This window comes from Pleurodeles waltl, chromosome 3_1, assembly GCF_031143425.1.
Source record: "Pleurodeles waltl isolate 20211129_DDA chromosome 3_1, aPleWal1.hap1.20221129, whole genome shotgun sequence".
Classification (NCBI taxonomy): Eukaryota; Metazoa; Chordata; class Amphibia; order Caudata; family Salamandridae; genus Pleurodeles; species Pleurodeles waltl.
In genome coordinates, this window is record NC_090440.1 from 708,097,987 (window position 1) to 708,120,996 (window position 23,010).

Sequence of the window (23,010 nt, forward strand, 5' to 3'; positions counted from 1 at the left end):
TCTGGTGCACCTCCCTTAATAAATGTATATGGTTTCTCATGGATTTCCCTTATCAATTCCACAGTTTGGTGACTCTCAGCAGTTGCGGCTGGTCCGAATCCTGCGCAGTACAGTCATGGTCCGCGTGGGTGGAGGTTGGATGGCCCTAGACGAGTTTTTGGTGAAGAACGATCCTTGCAGAGGTGAGTATCTAGAGCAGAGTGTGTGTACTTTAAGCTACTAGTGCAGGCTAGCTTGCCCAGAGTGTATTGGCACATCAGTGCCCAGCAATCCATTACACTAGTCATCCTCTGAAAAAATAATATTTCATAAGAGGCACAGTCAGTAAGGGTGTCGAGAGCAAGAACTGCCGTAAATGTGTTGTGGGCAAAGGGCAGAAAAGTCTACAAATTCGTGGGGCATTGTCAGTAAATGTAGATACGGTTAGTGTGTACTGCATTTTTTGCGGATTTGGGGATGAATTGTCTGTTTTGTATGGGTCTGAACTACTGACTTTTGGGGGACAGTAAGTATGTAGTGGTGTTGGGGATGGGTCAGCAGAAGTGTGTCACTGCCAGCGAATATTACAAACTAAACGTCAGTGGATGTTGAGGACTGAGTTGATGTAAAATATAATATAGGGCGTAGGAGGTTGGTTCAGTTTATGATGTACACCAAATGGTGTGGCACCCTATACTGAGTCCAGGCAACTCTTAGTGATAGTGTTTTGTTGCCTAGATAATCAAAGCTCTCTAGGGGTAGCTCTGGAGAGCAGCTCTGGCTTATCTTGGAGGAGTGTAAAGCACTTAAAATACCACAATAGTCAGTCAGTAACTGTTACACAAGAAGGAACCACACCAAGTGTTGCAAAAATAAAGTATTCTTTATTGCAACACTAGCTATACTAACATTGGTATATCTCCACTTGCAGATAATCTACACACAAAATATACATCTCTGTGCACCTACCTTTCTTTTGTGTGGCTTTTCACCAGAGCGGGAACTAGGGGTTCCTGCACTGGTGCAAACCGGTTTATGCTAGTAGGGCACCAAATGTGCCCTTCAAAGTAGTCTGGTGGTGCTGGGAGGCCACCCCACTCCAGAGGCACTTAGTTCTAAAGGCGAGGAGGTCACACCTCCCTCCTACAGGAAACCCTTTGTTCTGCCTTCCCCTGCTCAAGGTAGGCTCAGCAGCAGGTGGGCAGAACAATGTATGGGGTCAGCAGCAGCGTGGGCTGGCAGGCAGACCCTGGAAAGCTGTGCAGGCAGAACTGGGGGATCCTTTAAGGAACCCCCAGAGTACATGGTATCATGCAACTAGCACTGAAATCGGTGTAATTGCATTATTCCAACATGTTTGATACCAAACATGCCTGAGTTCGGAGAAGCCATTATGTAGTTGGACCACTTGTGTTGACCAGTGTCCCCTACGTACCTTAAGATCGCTTTCCCGCACTTACAAAGCCCAGGATTCGGAGTCGGGGGTTTGTAGGGGTACCTCAGCTCATGCAGGGGTACCCTCACACTTAGGGAAATGCAGCACACCTTTGGGCTGAAGGGCCTACCAGAGGGGCAACTTAAGTGCAAGTGCAATGACCGCAATATAAGGCAAGCCTTATATCTTAAGTGAAAGGTGCATGCACCATTTCATGCAGGCTGCAATGGCAGGCCTACAGACACAGTTTGCATTGGATCCTATGCCTGGCAAAATACATGCTTCAGCCCATGAGAGATTCCTGGTGTACCAATGCCTTAAGTACCATATACTAGGGACTTACATGGGTGCACCAGTATGCCAATTGTAGGATGTAAAAGTGTACCAGCAACCACATTTAGAGGAGGGGGCACATACATGGTAAGCAGGATCCCAGAGTACTACAGTCCAAAAAACACTGACACCAGGCAGGGGGGAACTCTCCAACCAGAACCCAGCTTCCGACATAGGGCATAATGTCTGCTGTTTAGGACAGTTAGCATTTTCTGTATCTGCGAGCTGCATTGATTAGATGTACTGACTGACTATAGCAGCAGATGTGGTGGGCTTTTCTCCGGAGATAGTAGCAATGTCTCTTGAGTTAGCAAGCGTGGTGGTCTCCATTGAGGCAGTGCGTAATTTGGAAATAAAAACCTGCCGGTGCACATAGCTCTCCTCTTAAACATGCGGCTGCTGCAATTAAATGTGGGAGTGTGGGACACTGAGGCATCGTAATCCTGAAGCCAAAATCGGGCCTCATTAATCCATTTACAGCCACTCCCTGTCCCTTCAGCTCACTCTTGTAGCTTCCTGCTTTTCCCCTTTCTGATGCTGTTTTGTTTTTCTCTTCCTCCATCTTTCCCATTTGTGTCTTTTGCTCGCAGTTAATGCTTGAGGCAGAAAAATAAGCGCCGGCCCTCAAAAATAAGTGCTGGTGCTCCGTACCGGAAAAAACGAGCACAAATTAAGCACTGCATTGAGGCCTTGCTCTTCGCTGTTAAAGATTGAGAACACATGGGAGATCAAGGGGAACTGTCTTTAGTTGTAGAAGCACAGTCTCCAAATGGGAAGATCACTGTTAAACAGAAGGTACAGAGTTTGGGGGAGAGGGAAACGGGTTGTTTCTCCTCCCCATATTCTCTGTGCCTGGGGAGCTGATGTAGTAAGAGTATCCTAGCAATAAGGACTGCGTATGAAAGTGATAAAGGCTTCTTCTCACATTGAGGGTGCTAGTGAACACATGCAGAAGAATTTGGTGAGTTTGCAATATGAGATTGTTATAGATTGGCATATGTCTTTTTTATCTCTGCCATCCGGTCGTTGGGTCCAAAATATTTCACAGTGGTTAAAAAAGTTATAGGTTTTAACGTGGGATGTGTCTAACCAAACCTCTTGTGGCCTTGTTGTGAACGACAGACTGCCTCAATACAATGGTACATCTGGATGACTTTGACTACCATTGTGTTTGAGCAGCAAGTAAACAGGTTAGTGTTTTGTTTGTTTGTGTTGCAAATTTTAAACATTTTTCACTGTGTTTAGTGCTTTAAAAACGGGAAAGAATACTCTTCATTGATAGTAGCAGCTTCAAAGAGTGTTTCCTAATTAAGAATAGGTATTGTAATTCAAATTGTGACGTTTTGATGAACTGCAGTTTCTTTCTCTGTTCCGAAAAGCCTTGGTAATGATGAATGATTTCAGTTCTGCCAGTTGTGCTAAAATTAGTATTTGTCGCAGTGCAAGCATGGTTTTTGGAATCCTTGTCCTTCCCTGGTTTGCTGTGAGCAGATGGGTGCAGCGTGCAAAGAGTTTTGGCCAGCCTCTCCTCTGAGGATTAAAAACACATTGTCAGACAATGAAATCTAGGTTAATTTTAAAGGTGCCTCATTACTCTGTGAATGGTGGGCGCTGAATCTGAAAACGGAGAACATTGCTGTGATAATTAAGAGTTGGACTACTATTTCAAAGAACAGAATCAATACATGTGATAACCAAATTGGGGACAGAGACTTCAGAGCCACTGTCCTTCTAATGATTCAAAACACAATCCCTCAGTGAAACTGATCATTCCCAGAAACCTAACATGGATCATGAGCTAGATGCTACATTGCGATGAACCCTGTAAGTAGCCAGTGCACTCTTGATGACATCGGCTCAAAAATGCCAAGAGTGTGAGCTCATACTCCTCCTGGATGTCTCCAAATGAAAGTGCAGAAAGCATTTGTGACTGGTTTACTCATAATGCACAGTTATCTTTAATTACTCTAGTTTCCTGGATCCAGCTGGAATATCCCAAGTGATTTGATGACAGAGTTAACTTCTTCAGAAGTGATCAAAGTGCGAGATCTTTCCCTTAGAGAGTGATGAGCGCACCAGGAATGCCCATCCTGGGGTCACAGAGTGCATCAACTGTAAAAGCCCACACCAGTCACCCAGGGCTAGGAGTGTTGTTAGTCCTAAGACATTTTCTAAGTCCTTGGTTTTCAGCAAGATGGTATTGAATTAGAATCTACACCTTGAAAAAGTTACTAGCGAGTGGAAAGAGCTTGGATCAATGTAAAAGAATCTGTTTTTTTTCATGATTCCCATCCTTTTTCTTTGTTATTATATACTGATTGCATTTTGACTCTACATTGAGGAAATTATGCCTGGTTTCTCAGTCCAAGTGATTCTTTTGATTTTATGGGTTTACTCGTGTAGTCACTTCTTGACCAAGTGGTATCAGCAATTGCAAAGTTGCAGACCACGCCGCAATTCCACCAATGTAAGAAACTGGCTCTCTATAGGGTTCACTAAAAAGAAGTGCACTGTGCAGAAAGTCCAGTAGATCCCCAGTTGATTTGCAGAGGCAAAAGTAGATTGGACTAATGCTCTAATTTGTGGTAGTGTAAGCGAGCAGTTAGGCTTATCAGAGGGTAATACTAAGCACTTGTACTCACAGAGGCAATACATGAGATACACACTCAACAAATCTGAGACAAAATCAGAAAAATAATGCTTCTTTTTATGTTTCAAACCCAAGAACTTCATAATCAGGTTCAAGCATAAATACATTTTAGATTAAAAAATCAACACTTAGAGAATTGCACTGAGTTTTTTTATGTTAACCTATGGAGGAAAATAATTTTCAGCAAACACAGGGTTAACAACGACTGACAAGGCCAATCTCAGAGAGTTAAGATAAATCGTGGGCACTGATCAGAAAGACACCAGCAGATCACTCCGGGCAGCACACTCGGGCGGCCAGGTGCAGGAGTGCAGTAAGGCGTCTAGTGCCCAATCGTTTTCAATGGGAGTTGGTCCTCGGGACAAACAGTCTGTGGCTAGGAAGCCAGTTGGGGACAACTAGCAGGTAGGTTGTAGATTTATGGTACTCTTGGACGTAGGTGCACTTTTGGCCCTTTTGTTCAGGCACGACAGAAGCAGAAGCAGCCTTAGGAGTTGGGTTTCTTCATCTGGGAATACTCGCGGTCAGGGGTCCTGTGTGTTGAGGCTTCAGGCGTCGTTGGGGAGTACAGCACAGGGGTACCCAGGGTGGACTCGAGTCCAGAGAAGCTGGGGGACGTTGTTGGCACCAGTGACCCACCTCAGATGGGGTCAGGGGTGACCGGTGCAGTGATTGCTGGAGGTGTCAGTTTTTCTCTCACCCCATGGCCCTGGGAGAGGGGGCCTGCGTGCAGAGGCTGCATGCAACTTGCGGGAATCCAAGATGGGTGAGACCACACTGGACCCAGTCTCTGGACAGCTGGAGAACGTTGCTGGCATCGTTGTTTGGCTTCACCTCAGGTTGTGGATGTCGGGTGCAGTGGTCACTTCAGGTGTCAGATCTTTGTTGTTCAGGAGGCTGCGGAGTCCTTTTTTGAGACTTTGTTGCAGAGCAGATCTACTGCTCACGGAGTCTTGAGTCTTTATGGAAGGTAGGCAGTCCTCCTGGGTTTCTGAAGGATCAGCTGCAGAACTCGTCTTTTTGGGCAAAGTCTGTAGAGGTCAGCAGGCAGGCTGGCGGGGTTGGTACCAGGTTAGCTGCTTCTTCTTTTCCTCTTCTGCAAGTGCAACTCTTCTTTGTCCTTTGCTGCTTAAGTCGTCAGGATCGGAGTTCTAGGTTCCGGCGTGCCACCTAAATACTCAATTTAGGGTGTTAAAGGGAGTGCCAGGTGGTAGCAAATGGGCTGTCCACCTTTAGGGGTGACTATACCCTTTCTATGACCACTTCTGCATAACTCTAGCCCTAGTGGCCTAATTCCTTCCAAACAAGATGCATGAATTTGAAAAGTGGTGTCCACTTCAGCTCGTTCACCTTAGGAGTGGGACTGGCATGAAGTGGGTACACCTAAGCTGCCTGATTTTCCCATCAATGCCGCCACCGGGTCAGGACGGGGGGAGTTGGTCATCTCCTCCATCTGGACAGTCCTGGGTCTCAGTACAAAGACGGCTAGGCCTTGGAAGGTTTCTGCCCTGGAATGTCCATCCTGCCTGGGTGAGGTGTTAAGTTATGCAGATATGCCCTCACTTGTAATATAATGCACCCTGCCTTTGGGCTGTAAGGCCTGATCGGTGAGTGACTTACATATATTGCTTGAAGTGTTTAGGGAACATGACACACAGGCTGTGTGCCATGTCATGTTTTCACTTTTGTCTGCACCAAGACATGCAGCCTGCAATTGCAGCCTGTCATGTGCTTGGTGAGGGGTCCTTTAGGGTGGCACAATTTGTGGGGCAGCCCTTTGGGACCCTCCTTAGTACCCCAGGCCCTAGGTACCAGAGGCACCATTTACTAGGGACTTACAGTAGGTGCTAAAGGTTTTGCCAATTGGGAAAAACGACTGTGCAGTTTTAGGGGAAAGGGATCTGGCACTGGAGAACTAGTTGCAGGGATATTCCCACACACCTCTGCCAGGTGCTGTATCTCATAAAATGTTAGATTTTACACAGGCATACTTCTGTTGCCTGTCACTTGCAAGACTGGAACACAGACCCCCTGACCAGGAGGTAATAGTGGTAGCTTGTGTGCGACCTGTTAGCCAATGAGCACAAAATGGTAAGGCTGCTTACATAGGGCAGAACACAGCTGGAAGTCTGAACACAAAGAGTCGACACATAGGCCCACGACCTGGAAGCAAACAAAAGATTGTTGTAATGTGGGTGGGAATGTCACTCTTCCCACCTTCCACCCCACCACCACCCAACCAAGAATGTTTTTAGTGTGCACAAATCTGGTAACTCCCAGGGACACACATAGCACCTGAAAAGCTCTTCCTCTGAAGCAGACTAGTTGTAACTGGTCTGGCATTGAATTTAGTGTAGATTATTTATTACAACTGGAAAGTGAGTGACTAAGACAACTTAGACTCAGTACAAAGTGGTATCTACTGCCCTAGCCAGTCCTGTGAGGACCAGTAGAGACTCACTTTGCTGTGGAGACACAAGCCAGAGACACCCACAGGAACTCTGTGAAGTTTGAAAGCTGTGAACTGTGGCTGGCTGCACAAAGCATCTTTCACTCATCCAGCCCCTCCGGCCTGACTGAAGGCACGAGGCATCCTGAAGCTGAGAGTTGTGCTGTGATGCTACAGTAGAGAGAAACCTGCAGTGGCCACTTGTGAGTACTGTGCATGAAATGTCATTGACTGTCCATGCAGAAGTCGTGTGGATTGGAACTGTTCTTTTAAAACGCAGTCATTTTGCAGTGAATGATCCAGTGTCTGTCATTTGTCCTTATGTTAATCGTTGAATAGTTTAGATTAGTGTAAAGTGATCTGGGAGCTTTACTGAGTGGCTTCCTGCTCCAAGTGTTGTGCTGGTACTAATTAACCCTTAAACTCTTTCTCTGAAGCAACCTTCTGTCACTTCACCACGGTCCTGTTATTCTAAAGGGTAGCTGAGACTGTCTTGAGAGAAAGTGCTTGCCTGACTAGGAGCTAGTTGTGCATGGTGGTGGGGAAATTTCCCCTACTGCGTAACCTGGCTGCTTTCAATCAACAACTGTCATGTGACACCCAGGTACCGTAGTGTCCAACCATGCAGAACAAAGTAGGGTAGATGTGCCAAGTAAGAATCTCCTAGCCGGAATCAGAAACTTACACTGGTAGAAAGAAAATTATACAGGTCTCCTTTAACATAACATATTGCCATGATGTAAGGCACTCCAGCAGCATTGGACATAGTGGCAAAGAAAAAAAAAACTGTAACTTGCATTCAGGTGCCCATAAAAACCTATTGCATGGGAGTGAACTTTGATGGGTTAGCCTAGGACAGATACATTGGCAGAAAGAACACTTTCCTTGAAGCTGGAAAGTGATTTGCAGGGCGACACTTAAACTATGACGGCCGTTGCTCCAGTGTGAGTGACTCAGCTATAGCTATTACAACACCTCAAAAAGTCAGTATGGCCAAATTTAAAGCTGTTGTTGTCCAAAGTATTGCTGCACATAATGTGAGGCAAAATGTATTCATCCAAACCCGGGAAGCAGTGAACTTGCCATGGTTTCCTGAGGTCATAAAGTTCGTATATTTGAATAAACATCCTGAAAGTCTGGGGTTAGTGATGAAGGACGTAAAAAACAGTTAGCAAACGTCATCACGCAGTTGTTTTCTTATTTCCTAACCTAGGTTTCTTCTGATGTTCTAGTTAACCCAACTATTGACCTGCCACTGTTCTTCGCCCACACCAAGGTTAATTGTGCCTAAGTATATTCACTGGGTGTGAGAGGGCGCTTGAGATATTACACATAGAATTAGAAGAACACAGCCCCAGCTTCTGGTCATGCAATTAAAGTCAAAACACTTTCATTGGCAACATCAGCTTTGTGGAATGCTTTTGATTTTGTTATTCAGTGCAAGAAAGACAGCCAAAACGTATTGTAGAATTACATTTTGCGGGAAGGAAATCTGTAAGCGGTTATAGAAAACCTACCACTGCACAGGATTCATAAGCCTTTAACCTTGTATTAATTGCATACATTTTTAGGTCTTGCATGCTGACAGGTCTTACCTGTCTGTAGGTGAAAGCTTCTGGTGGACCATACCAGATACTTAGATCGGGCTTGTAGCCCGCCCGTTGATTACCATTGGCTGAATTGTCACTCTCTTGCTTGCTTCTTATTCGGTGACTTTCCTTCCTCTTCTTGTGTTTGTCTCTCACCTAGAACATAGCCTTTTTACCTTCCATTTGATTGGCTGGCGTGCACCCTTCCATTGCTGCCCACGCCATAATGCTGTCTCATGTCCCTCCCCAAGCTCATCCAGTGCTAATCCACCCCTCCCTGGCTTTTATTATTTTTTTAAAGGTCCCACGGCCCCAACCTCAAGTACCTCCTTTGCTCCTGTGCTTCTCCCAACCCGCTCCTTTTTTACTTCTTGAACACATTGTGCTCGATATATTTGTTTAAAAGCATATATTTATTTATTTTGTCTGGCTCAGCAGCTTTTATTTTTTTCCAGGCAACTACACTCTGATGAAAGTGCTTTTTGCGTCAGTAAAATTAAATGCATTTTTATTTATCGAGCCAAGTGACGTTCTACATTATGGATTGATAAATCAAAAACATGGTGCCTATGTCATTCCCTAGACTTATACATTCATAGTTATGTATGCACCAGCATACGTCATCACTCATCATGCACCCATTTAATTAATGATGGCAACAGCTGTGTCAGTATATTTGTAATGAAAAAGAATGTAAACAAAGCCAATAGGTCAATAAGGTGATATCTGTTGGCTGTGTCTGTTAGATTAGCATTTATTACACTTGCATGCAATTCCGGATTCTCAGGTGGTCAGAGCACCCTTAAAAATCGATTAAGGACTTCTTCCACCACCTCGCTCTCATTACATATTGAATTGTTTCGCTGTGCAAAACATGCATTTATCTGAAGATGGTGGTCATTCGCAGTGCATTCTGGGATTCTGGTCGAAGTCACAAGTGATTTTTTTCCCCCAGCATATCTTACGCTAGTGCACACTGCTGACATTTTCACTATTTTTACAACCGAAATCCAACCACTGGATGGCCGGGTTGTGAAAAACATGTGAATGTATCTCGCACTACACATTCCATGGGTGGCGGTGCAGGTAAGTTACAGCCTCGCGCTGCAATGCTATTTGAAAGGCCCGTGCTATCAGCCGTCCCACTGCAGGCAGCCGCAGCTGGGGCTGTCGTGGTATCTTTCAGCTGCCACTAGCTCTGCGAGACACAACATCCTTTCACAGCTGTAATGTTCTTTGCATGTGCAAGCTTCTCTCTGCTCCATCGACGCATGGCAGAGGGAGACCGGACAGATATTTGAGCATGGCGCAGCCTTCTGACTCCTTATTTATCACTTTCTTTTTGTTCTCCTTCTCTTGTCTTTTATTTGATTCTAGTTCACCATCCTGGATGTAAAATCAAACGCTCCGACTCCAGCTCCTCGATTATCAGTCAGTCTCCCATAGGTTGGGGCTGTTTCTCTCTCGCTTGCACTCTTTCATTTGCTTCAGATGCTGGCTTAGAGAATGGCTTTGCTTATTGCCTGACTTGTCCTTCCTCTCTGCCCCTGCCCCTTCAGCTTCTCATTAGCAGACAGCACCGCTAGTTGATGAATTGTTGCTGCAGGTACAACACTGCTTAAGCGCGCGGTCCATGCGCTGCTTGCGTTGCACGCAGCACGGCATGTCCTGTTCCTGGCATGGTAGGTATTTTGCAGAGGCTCGCATGCACTCAGCCTTAAAATCTGGCCGCGAGACGTGCAGCGCTGTGAGAGTCCGTGCATATGGCAGGGTGCAGAGGTGACTCCTGGTCTTGGGAGATGCCGCCGCACACTGCCTAGTGGGCCTCTCACGCGCCTGTGGGCAGCCCTGGATTGAGCTCTGATGCACACAAGCCGCTGGTTGCGGTAGCGTTGGGCCTTTTCCTCAAGGCAGAATGCTTACCGAGCCTTGCTGCACAGAAGCTGCAGCGCGGCTTTTCTTTGGGCCTTTACGTCCCGCCAGTGGCCTCTTGCTGCACAGGCATCAACATGTGCAGTAGCTTTGCTGTTACATCTTAAGTCAGAGGCTGAGCCTTGTTGCACAGAAGTCAGCGTGCTGTAGCCTTGACCCAATTCTCTTCAAGGCGCCTTGCTGTATAAAAGAGGAAGTGTGCAGTTGCTTTGCTGTTCGTTACTTAAATCAGCTGCTCGTGATACTTCACAGAAGACACAGTATGCAACGTTCGTGCGGCTTTTCTTTTGTGTAGTGCCCCTGCTATGCAAAAGTCACAATGTTTGGTAGCGTTGGTGCTCCCTGTTTAAGCAAGATGCCAAGTTGTGCTGCACAGAAGCCGCGGTGTGAAATAGCTTTGCCACATCTTGTTTAAGCCCGTTGCCAAGTTGTGGTTCACAGAAGCCACGGTGTGAGATAGCTTTGCTGCTTCTTTTAAGTCATTTGCCAAGTGGTGCTTCGCTAAATAAAGCCTGTGTGTGCATCCACTTGGCCCCAGCCCCTGAGCCCACGCTCGAGAGTGGGCTTAAAGGTCTGTCTGGGGCAAGCCTTATTCAACTTTATGGTGATGCATTCTCTCATCAAAACATGAAACGACAATAAGATTCCTCAATTCCTGCATCGTGTTCGATGAGACGTAAAGCAACAAAACCCCCAAGTGTCCTTTGTTGTCCCCCAGAGGTTTCTGAACCAAGTTCAGACTGGGACAGAAAATACACCAAGGCACCAACATAAGAGTGGCTCCATTAGTGAATTGGAAAGCTATAAAAGTGGCCATGATTTGCAAATTGGGACAGTTTTATACTTGTAAAGACACGGTTTATTAGTGTTTGGGGGCGTATGAAAGATTGCGCAGATGTAAACCTGCTGTAGGCAGTGTTTGTTTTGATATCAGAGAAATCAGTAGTATAATCCATCCCAGCAGACCATAAAATAGGCCCACAACAGCCAAAAATGTGACCCACAAAGCTGCCTGATGGCCCTATAGACCAGTCTGACCCTGTTTACAAAACAAGAAAACACTGCCCTTCCGCACATTAAAAAAGCAAGCACAGCAACCTGCACTGTCATAGATAACCTTATTATGCCATATAATCAAAACCACTAGAATTATTTAATGGCACAGCATTATTCCACATAATTTGCCGCACCATCGGTATAGTCCATCATCTGCACATTTTGCAGATTTTAGAAGGAAAAGTAATTTGTAACTCAGGTTTATCAAATGTTACTGAACTTTCTACCACACACGTAGCCGCACAGAGGGGAGGTCACCTTTCAGTAGCTGGTCGGTGTATGATAATGAGATGAAACCTTTGCCTTTACCGTGTGAAAGTGTCAAAATCGTGATGTAATACTGCTTCAAAATATACTACTTTATGCCCCAGAATTTGCCTTTTCTTGCTGCTTAGGTTGGTTCTGTCATGCCGCCTAATTCCAGTGTCATATAAGAGGATTCTGTAAGAAAGTCACCCTTATATACAATAAAAACTAAGGCCCTTTTTATGGGCGAGTACAAAGTGCTCCGTCCATTCTGTAATCTCTCTTGGGCTTGAAACCACGCCCATGCCACGTCAGTCACTTACATTGGTTCCTGGGCTTGCCTTTTAAAATCCGCGTCCTTTCATTTGTGAAAGGCATGCATACGTCATGCCTTTTCCGGTGTTTAGCCCACCTACACAGCACCGGTAAAGTACCAAAATCATACAAGGCTCGATGTTTTCAGCTTGGAGTCCGGACTACTTTAATCTGTTTATTTTCCACGGAGCGCGTTGGCGCTGCATTTTGCATAGCGCTATCGCAATGCATTTTTTTTTGCTTTACAACGCTTATAGCTCTAATTCGAACAAATGCGAGACCCGTTGCATTGAAAATGCTTGTTTCTCCCTACGCACTATAATACAGACTTCAACCTTCAGTGCCCCTCAGGCTTGCTTGTGGGAGCTACAAAACAGACGGACAATTCAGTGCCCACTCACCTTGCTGCACACAATGAAACTAAGACTTAAACCTGAAGCGGCCCATCACTTTAATTCGAACCATTAAATAAAAACCAAGAACCCGCCCCATTCTGGGAACTGTAATCAGGAACTTAGACCTGCACCTCCCTCTCACCATCCCACAAACATTCAACAAAAAACACCCTCAGCTCAGGGCCCCCAGGCCACTCTGCGAGCTGTAAACCAGAATTTAGAACTGCAGGGTCCTCACACATTTTAAATAAAATGCAGCTTCAGTGCCCCCTCGCCACTCTGCGAGCTGTAAGCAAGAACTAAGAGTGGCGGTGCCCCTTACTGCTAAACAGAAAACAGGCCTAACGCTAACGCTCGGTGTTGTTAATGGCGTAAAGCAGAATACGAGCCAGCAGCCGGCCTTTTTGTAAGCAGAACGTCGCATGCATGAAGGTGATTGAGACGGTGCTGCTGAAGGTGACATGGGGCCAGCGAACCATCCCGGGGTCATATTCACCTAGAGGCAAACATAACTGCCATTCTGACTGAGAGGGCATACATTGTTTGAGTTTTTAATAACAAAGCAACTCGCCTACATTTCCTTAATCGTTTAGCCAGTCTGTGACATTACAGAAGTGTAGGGGCCGGGGGAGGTGAGGGGAGACCAGAAATTGCACTTGCCAAACTCTTCCAAAGCCATTACTTTATTTCCTCCCGCACATCACATTTGGATGCTGCCATCTGGGACAGAATAGCTTTGAAGTCCTACTGGCTGTTAGGGTCCAGACAGTGAGTGGACGGGGCACCCTTTAATGTGAGGGCTTTACATTTTCAGGAGGTTCTGGTGCCCTGTCTTGGCCTGTGCCATCTAACGGTGGTTGACGAGATGTATAATTATTTCTGCTATTTCTCTCTCCCCAGCACGAGGACGAACAAACCTTGAACTTCGGGAGAAGTTCATCCTCCCTGAAGGAGTTTCTCAAGCAATGACACCTTTTAGGTCAAGGGGTCGTAGGTCAAAGCCCTCTTCACGGGCAGCTTCTCCAACGAGATCTAGCTCAAGTGCCAGCCAGAGTAACCACAGCTGCACATCCATGCCGTCCTCGCCTGCAACACCAGCCAGCGGTGCCAAGGTAAGAAGTTCTCTCTTGACTGACTTGCTTGCATTTGAGTTTTGTGAACTAGGACGGTGGCAGCAGGCTACCTGGTTTGAGAACGGCATCAATTAATAGGCAATGTGCAGCAGTAATGCATGCAGGAGAGGAGCATGGTACCGACTGGTGATAGGGTCGGGTTGCAATCATAAGCTACTTCATTTGTAGGTAGATGGATGCAAGTGTAGGACTTGGAAGTTCGACGAGGCAAGTGGGAAAACAATCAGGACACCGGTGGACAAATGTAGGCCTTAAAGAATCTGCATTGTCTTACAAAACTAGAATGATGGTGAGTGGAAGTGGAGTATGACATTAGGCCGACCACTGTGCATAACTGGACACAAGGACAGGGCTCAGGAGAGAATGGTGACATAAATAGCACTGAGAGGGAAAAAGGTGGGCACCCTTTGAAGTATTTATAGATTGCCTGTGACAGAAAAGCACAATACCAGTAAGGTGGGTGGGGGCACAGAACCCGAGAGTTTGAGCAAAACATAAAAGAATGTAGAAACCAGCTGAGGAGCCCCTCTCTATTTGTGACACCTTGGAAATTAATGTATATTGAATCCTTAATTGCTGAGCCATTGTACCACTGAAACTGCCCAGATGCTTTCAATGAAAGGATGGCAAAAGGTGTCCTTTGGTAGCAACCTCAATACCACTTTATTTTATTTAACTCATTTTCTTTAGCGCCACTGCATTAAAAGGTATTGGAATGCTTCACAAAGAGCTGGATTTGTGTTTCCAAAATTTGCATATGGGCTGTTAAGAGGTTACTGGGCTCCAGTGCCTAATTTGAGCCGGTGGGGCCACCAGCACTTATTTATGATTGGCACTTATTTTTCTACTTCAGTTATCTACCGACAGCAAAAGATGGAAAAACATACAAATTGAAAAGACGGCAGATGACAGGCAAAAAAGCGTTAGAAATACACACAGGAACAGTATACTACAAATAAAATTAAGTTAAACACTGAAAATTAGAAGTCTCTACGAACTTCCGGGACAGAGTTCTGCCCCCTAACAGAAATACGCATATAGGTGCTAATCACTATAAAAACAGTTATCACTACAATATACAAACATTGTTGACAGGGTTACTCTTCAAAGATAGAGCAATGGTTCTACTACTTGTATTGGAATTTGGCTTCAGAATGTGATATGAAGGTCAATGTTCCTTGTCCACCCACTATCCCTCCACCCAAAGCAACAGAAGAGCCCACCTTTCCTTGGAGATAACACCTTTCTGGTGGTGTTAGGCTTCTGGTTAGGGGTGCCTGGTGTCTTGGTACAGTTACTGTAGTGCCAGTAGTCTAGTAGTCCCTGGGCTACCTGTAGGAAGGTAATGACTGGTCATGGTGCCTCAGATGATACCAAAAGGGATGGGGACCTGCACCAGGGAATCCAGTTGTCGCATTCTAGAGTTTCTAGTAGCAGGGCATCCATAGGGACAGTGCTGCTTCCAACTAGTGCGGGACAAAGCTGGGGACTATGTAAGTTGTTAGGCAGGGCCAAGGGTTCAGATGGTTAGTTCTTCCTCAAGGCACTCTTCCCCAGATGGGAACTGGAAGCACCCACAGGGCAGGTGTCAGGAGTGAAGCAGTTTCACATTCAATAACAGTAAGGAGCTTCTTCTTTCTCCCTCAATGTGGATGTGCAGCAGGTTTACTTTTCTTGAGCACCTGCCCGGTGTCACTTTGTGCTTCAAAGTGTTAACTGCCCCCACAAACTTCAGAGAGAGCTTGTTCTCTGCTGGAATGTTGCCTGATGAGTTGAAACCCAGCTTCTTCCACCATGCTGGCAAATTCCTTTCACAAGTAATCTATCACAAAGACACCTTCTCAATGCCAGACCCTGCTACCGAGTCTGAGAGGAGGAATAGCAATCAGACTTCCGGACCTCTGCTTACTCTGCCACCCTGTGCGTGGCTAATCAGAAAAGGAGTACAGCACTGAACAAGAAATGACGGATTGTGCCAGGTTTTAATCATTCCCTGATGGGCAGGCTAGTCCAATCACATGATCTGTTACTTTGAGGATCCTCAATGCTGTACAAATCTAAGGGTATACTTTTTGCACGTACAGAGTGTGATCTGTGCATGACGAGGGCCTTCTGCGCTCCTTCCCAGTCTCAGCATCGGTCCAGGCTATCCCCCCGAGAAGAATGTTAATTGGCTCCAGACTAGGAGTCTCTGGCCATCATCAAGCAGACTATCGTCCCAATAGATGGAGTCTGAGCTACACACAGATAGGAGCTGGCGCCTTCCTCAACACTCTAAACTTCTACATGGACTAGGGAGAGATCTGGAGGAGCTGGAATATTCAGGAGAAACCCGCTTGGCTCACATTAAACACAGTGGCTCACCTTCCTCCCCAGTGCCCCCCCCCCCCCCCCCCCTTGGCTTTTAAAACACATCTTAGTTATGAAAATAATTCAGGTAAGGGAGACTGCACAAGCTTTATCAGGAGAGAGCTCGTAGGCAAGCCCTCCTAAGAGGTACAGGTACCCCACAGTATAGATGAATGCTGGCATCACTATTATTCTACCACAGCCTATGTAGAGATGACAGCCACTCTATGGACAAGAAAACGTATCAAAACTTTCCAGAACCTGCTAGGAGATCTATATGGGGCAGGAAAGCATGCTTTCCAGAGCCATGCAGAAGACTTCCTGTTCAAACAAGGTTAAAAATTAGAACCCTTAGCAGTGGGGTAATCGGTATACGACCAGGGTGATAAAGTGTTACATTATTGAGAAGTGGATTATCAGTTCTACGGTGACCTTCAATTAGGTGTCTTCTGAACAGGTAAGTCTTAAACCTTTTCCTTTGTGGAAGGATAGGATGTCAGGGGCCGTTCTTAGTTTAATTAGTAGAAAGTTCCGTAAGGCAGGTGCAGATCCAGAAAAGGTGCCATTGGGGTTGTGGTTTTCTGAATTTCAGATATTTACGAGTAAGAGTCCTTATGCTAAGAAAATATGCAAGGACAAAATTAGCACCTGAGAAAACACTAGACGTGAGCTGGTGAAATTTCAGTGTGTTAGAATATTGTGACTAAACCTTGATCCCTGGACCAAGTAGGGACTTAGAAGAGACTATATGTATGTATGTTAGAAGACTAGGAGTGCTAAGAAAGGCTTCTACCAGCTGAGCAAGATCACTTATCAGCACTGTATAAGCGATTGGAGGAAGCGGCCTGAGAGGTGGTAGGCTAATTAGGCCAACGTGCAACCCAAGGGAATACAAAAATAGAAGTCCACTGCAACTAAAATTAGTGGTGCAGAGGGTAGTGTCAGTCAGCTCAAAAATAGTGCTAGAAGCTGACAAGCTTACTGCATTTAGATTAGATAGAAAATAGGCAGAAATATATTCCAGCTGCTACTGCAACAAAAGAATAAAAGGATAGTGTCCAGATGACTCTGGAAAAAGATAAACTCACGATTTGAACTGGAGGAGTCGAACTCAAGTGAACATGGAATCAGAACAAATTGACAGTGCACATCTGAATGGAAACTTGCAGAAACAAACAATTCCAGTTGGCACAGGGACATGGGAACTTCTAACTGCAGAAACAAATTCACTGGCTCCAAATTTCATGTATTACTGTATTAGGATTTTGGGAACAGGGAATCCAGTGTACTTAAGAAGAATTCTTTGGGGCAATGAAGACCAGGAGCAAATTGGAAGCAGACACTTTCAATCAGAATAGTGACCGAATAGGAGGATGATGTTAATTTTTCATATCTAATATAGACATTTAACCGCAGATTCCTTACCTTTGAATTTCCTAGGCGTCAGACTGGATTCAGAAGATTTTTTGTGTGAGAGGTACCCCTGCGTGCCTGTAGGTGGCGTCAATCGGCTCCTCACTGCAGCACCTGCGCTGAAAGTGACATCGTGGTCACTTATGTAGGCTCCACCTTGGCACGCTGATCTCAGTTCTTTTCTTTCCGCGCCTGTTAGTGCTGATCTGGAGAAGAGCTTACCCCCTCTGTCATTTTCAGACATTCTGTTTTTTTTCAATGTTTTGTCAAATTCTTTTTCAAGGTTTACCTTCTGGTGTGTCAAGGATGTCTTTGAGGAAAACAGTTTTTTCAACCGTGGGGGGCCTGTCACTGTGCCATGTCAGCTACAGACTCCAATTTGATATGTTTGTGGTTTTTCGAGCATGACCATGACTCAAAAGTCGTGCTCAGACCCATGGCATCGAAGGCTTTGAGGGAGCAGTCCCTGAAGCTGCTATTGGCCTGGCAAGCGACGCCGCGTCAGGCAACTCCTAGGGCGTCTCAGTCGAGAGGAAGGTCGCAGCACTGCTCCAGGAGCCCCAGGACTTTTTCATCCCACTTTAAATCCTCAGGACATTCAGGTAAAAGGCACTAGAACTTCAAGAAGTGCAAGCGTAATTCGACTTCGTCGTCCGACATGATAGCAAAGGAACATCTGTGTTTAAGGCATCCCGCTTTTCCAGGAGCCAGAACGGCCCCAAAGGAGTTTCACAATGCTGTGCTGCATATTTGAGCGGGCTGATCTGTCTGAGAGCCTTTGGGCCCCGCAGGCTCAGAGGGGGCCTCATCAGGTTGTGAGGGGGGCCTCATCAGGTTCCGCACCAGCAGCTTTGGCCTCAGCTCCGATGGGCCTCTGTGGGTCTGATTGCGACTGGTGCTGGTCATTCCACCGCGACTTTCCCTGACACCGATGCTCCTAGCACCCACCGGCAGGGCCAACCCCATTTGCAGCCACCAGTCTGACACGGAACGTAGTTGACAAGCACTGATTCTGGCACTAACAGGACCCACGTGTCCCAGGTTGGCACCTGAGCCCTATTCTGAACGGCTAGGCCTCAGGGAAGAATGGGAGGGGTCACTGGACCCTTTAGAATACCAGCTTGAAGGTCAAGAATCCATGGATTGGTGTAAGGAACTGGGTGATGTCAGTTGACTGTATACTGGTCTGCTTTTTCACCCTACCAGAGGGCGATGAGGTCCTGGACCTCGAACTACCCTCTGTGGCAATCAAGACAAACATCTTGACAGAAGTGCTTCACCCAGAGCTTCGTCATCCAAACCCCACCTCCTTTTTAATGAAACACTTATTAATGTCCTAGATGGTCCAAGCCCAGTGAACAGGACAGTCGCTAGCCACCATTGCCCCTGCACCTGAGGGACCCATCTTTTTTTACCCAACACCTCCCATGGCGCGTTCCCTTCTATTCCCCCAGACAGGGAATCCAAGAGTCTGGATATCTTAGGCAAGAAGATCTTTTCTTCCACCAGCCTGGCATTGCAGTCAGTAAACACCGCATGCTTATTGGGCTGCTATTCCAACACACTATGGGACACAGTTGCATAGGTGTTGCCACAGGTCCGGGAGGGAGCCCGGGCCATTCTCTCCCAAGCAGTCAAAGATGGGAGAGACGCAGCCAAGGTCACCATTAGGTATGGTTTGGATATGACTAACTCGCTGGGCAGAGCGGTTTTCTCGATAGTGGAGATTCGACCATGCGCCTGGCTGAGAACATCTGGCTTTTCTGCGGATGTCCAAGCGAACATCATGGACATGCCCTTCGATGGGGCCAGTCTCTTCGGAGAGGAGGCAAACTTGGCGCTAGAGCTCTTTAAAGGCTCGCAGGCTCTCAGTGGACCCACGTCCCCAGTCTGCCTTTCATCCCTTCCACCGTGCCAATTCTACGCCAACGACCATTCTGGTCAAGCAACCCAAGCTTGCCTCCTTGGCATGGTTACCCCCTGACTTTCTGCCTTTGCTGATGCTAAGTTTTGATTTAAAGTGTGCTGGGACCCTGCTAACCAGGCCCCAGCACAAGTGTTCTTTCCCCAAACTGTACCTTTGCCTCCACAATTGGCACAACCTTGGCACTCAGATAAGTCCCTTGTAACTGGAACTAAGAGCCCTGATGCCAGAGAAGGTCTCTAAGGGCTGCACCCTGGGGACCCCTCACTTAGCACATGCACACTGCCTCACAGCTTGTGTGTGCTGGTGGAGAGAAAAAGACTAAGTCGACATGGCACCCCTCAGAGTGCCATGCCAACCTCACACTGCCTGTGGCACAGGTAAGTCACCCCTCTAGCAGGCCTTCCAGCCCTAAGGCAGGGTGCACTATACCACAGGTAAGGACATATGTGCATGAGCACTATGCCCCTACAGTGTCTAAGCAAAACCTTAGACATTGTAAGTGCAGGGTAGCCATAAAAGTATATGGTCTGGGAGTTTGTCAAACATGAGCTCCACAGTTCCATAATGGCTACACTGAAATCTGGGAAGTTTAGTATCAAACTTCTCAGCACAATAAATGCACACTGATGCCAGTGTGGAGGTTATTGTAACATGCACCCAGAGGACATCTTAGTTTCTGCCAGCCTGCCACAACCAGACGAGTTGCTGACCACATGGGGAGAGTGCCTTTGTCACTCTGTGGCCAGGAACAAAGCCTGCACTGGGTGGAGGTACTTCACACCTCCCCCTGCAGGAACTAAAACACCTGGCGGTGAACCTCAAAGGCTCACCCCCTTTTTACAGCGCCCCAGGGCATCCCAGCTAGTGGAGATGCCCGCCCCTCCGGCCACTGCCCCCACTTTTGGCAGCAAGGCTGGAGGAGATAATTAGGAAAACGAGGAGGAGTCACCCACCAGTCAGGACAGCCCCTAAGGTGCCCTGAGCGGAGGTGACCCCTGCCTTTAGAAATCCTCCATCTTAGTTTTGCAGGATTCTCCCAATAGGATTAGAGATGTGCCGCCCTCCCCACAGGGAGGGAGCACAGAGAGGATGTAGCCACCCCCCAGGACAGTAGCCATTGGCTACTGCCCTCCCAGACCTAAACATACCCCTAAATCTAGTATGTAGGGGTACCCCAGAACCCAGGAAATCAGATTCCTGCATCCTGAACTAAAGAAGGAAGACTGCTGACCTACGAGCCTGCAGAGACGACGGACAACGACAACTCCTTTGGCCCCAGCCCTACCGGCCTGTCTCCTGAGTCAAAAACCTGCACCCAGCGATGCATCCAACAGGGCCCAGCGACCCCTGAAGCCTCAGAGGACTGCCCTGACCCCCAGGGCCAAGAAAGTCTTGTGAGCAGCGGCTCTGCTCAACAACCTGCAACAAACGTGCAACTTTTCTTCAACTTCCAAGACTTCACTCTTCCCGCCGGAAGCGTGAGACTTCACACTCTGCACCCGACGCCCCCAGCTCGAGCTCCAGACAACCAACACCACAGGGAGGACTCCCCGGCGTCTGCGACCCCGTGAGTAGCCCGAGACGACCACCCTGGACCCCCACAGCAACGCCTGCAGAGAGAATCCAGAGGCTCCCCCTGACAGCGACTGCCTGTAACAAGGGACCCGACGCCTGGACCAAGCACTGCACCCGCAGCCCCCAGGACCAGAAGGAACCGAACCTCAGTGCAGGAGTGACCCCCAGGCGACCCTCTGCCTAGCCCAGGTGGTGGCTGGCCCAAGAAGCCCCCCCCCCGTGCCCTGCCTGCACCGCTAGAGTGACCCCCGGGTCCCTCCATTGAAACCAATACAAAACCCGACGCCTGCTTCGCACACTGCACCCAGCCGCCCCTGTGCTGCTGAGGGTGTGTTTTGTGTGAATCTCTTCCCCCCCCCCCCCAAGTGCTCTACAAAACACACTCTGCACCCGACGCCCCCAGCTCGAGCTCCAGACAACCAACACCACAGGAAGGACTCCCCGGCGTCTGCGACCCCGTGAGTAGCCCGAGGCGACCACCCTGGACCCCCACAGCAACGCCTGCAGAGAGAATCCAGAGGCTCCCCCTGACAGCGACTGCCTGTAACAAGGGACCCGACGCCTGGACCAAGCACTGCACCCGCAGCCCCCAGGACCAGAAGGAACCGAACCTCAGTGCAGGAGTGACCCCCAGGCGACCCTCTGCCTAGCCCAGGTGGTGGCTGGCCCAAGAAGCCCCCCCCGTGCCCTGCCTGCACCGCTAGAGTGACCCCCGGGTCCCTCCATTGAAACCAATACAAAACCCGACGCCTGCTTCGCACACTGCACCCTGTGCTGCTGAGGGTGTGTTTTGTGTGAATCTCTTCCACCCCCCCCCCCCCCCCCCCCCCAAGTGCTCTACAAAACACTCCAGGTCTGCCCCCTGAGGACCCGGTTACTTACCTGCTGGCAGACTGGAACCGGAGCACCCCTGTTCTCCATAGGTGCCTATGTGTTTTGGGCACCTCTTTGACCCCTGCACCTGACCGGCCCTGAGCTGCTGGTGTGGTGTGGTTGCCTTGAACCCCCAACGGTGGGCTGCCTATGCCCAGGAACTGAGACTTGTAAGTGTCTTACTTACCTCACAATCTAACCAATACTAACCTCCCCCAGGAACTGTTGATTTTTGCACTCTACTCTTAAAATAGCTTATTGCCATTTTAACAAAAACTGTGTATATGTTATTGCTCTAATTCAAAGTTCCTAACTTACCTGTGTGGAGTACCTTGCATTTTAAGTATTTACTTCAAATCTTGAACTTGTGGTTCTAAAAATAAATTAAGAAAATATATGTTCGATGACATCTGTCGCTGTAGATACGCATGTTCTGCAATAGCTCGCCATCTGGTGTTGGGCCGGAGTGTTACAAGTTGTTTTTCTTCGAAGAAGTCTTTCGAGTCACGGGACCGAGTGACTCCTCCTTTTGTCTCCATTGCGCATGGGCGTCGACTCCATCTTCGATTGTTTTTTTTCCGCCATCGGGTTCGGACGTGTTCCTGTCGCTCCGAGTTTCGGAACGGAAAAAATTAGTTAATTTCGGAAGATTTTCGTCGGTATTGTTGCGTTCGGGATCGGCGTACTTAGATTCCACACCGCATCGAAGATCGAAGAGCTCCGGTGCCCTTCGGGGTAGTTTTTCGATCCTCCGTCGGGGCCTGGTCGGCCCGACCGCGTGCTGAAGAACGCCGATGGAACGGACCCCGTTCCGTTTCTGCCCCAAATGCCACAATAAATACCCCTACACAGACCAACACTTGGTCTGCAACCTGTGCCTGTCACCTGAGCACAGCGAAGACACCTGCGAGGCCTGTCGTGCGTTCCGGTCCCGAAAAACACTCCGAGACCGTCGAGCCAGAAGACTTCAAATGGCGTCCGCACCGACAGCCCAACGGGAGTTCGAGGAACAAGAAGAGGAAGGTTCCTTCTCGATCCAAGACTCAGACTCCGAAGGATTCGACGATACACAAACCGTGAGTAAGACGTCGAAAACCACACAAAGAAACATTTACAAGGCCCAGGGGACGCCACTGCCACCAGGCCATGGCTCGACCCATAAATTCGGTGACCGACCTTCGGCACCGAAAAAGGCCCAAACAGTGCCGAGATCGTCCGACTCCGGTCGAGACACAGGCACGCAGCCTTCTCGGGACCGAGAAAGTGCTGGAGACAAGCCTCGCCACCGAGATGCCGGTGTCGACACGGCTCGACGCCGAGACAGCGGCACCGAAACAGATCGACGCCGAGAGGTTTCGGCC

At 47.9% G+C, this 23,010-nt stretch overlaps 1 protein-coding gene across 3 annotated transcripts in view; it reads left to right on the top strand.

Annotated features, from left to right (window-relative positions):
- The window catches only part of MACF1 (microtubule actin crosslinking factor 1), a 1,225,213-nt gene that overhangs the window by 1,180,060 nt on the left and 22,143 nt on the right, over positions 1-23,010 (top strand). For all 3 annotated transcript variants that reach the window (XM_069223412.1, XM_069223414.1, XM_069223413.1), the window contains 3 exons: positions 65-182; positions 9,813-9,881; positions 13,280-13,491. In XM_069223412.1, the coding sequence (XP_069079513.1) occupies positions 65-182; positions 9,813-9,881; positions 13,280-13,491 (399 nt within the window). The remainder of the gene's footprint in view (positions 1-64; positions 183-9,812; positions 9,882-13,279; positions 13,492-23,010) is intronic.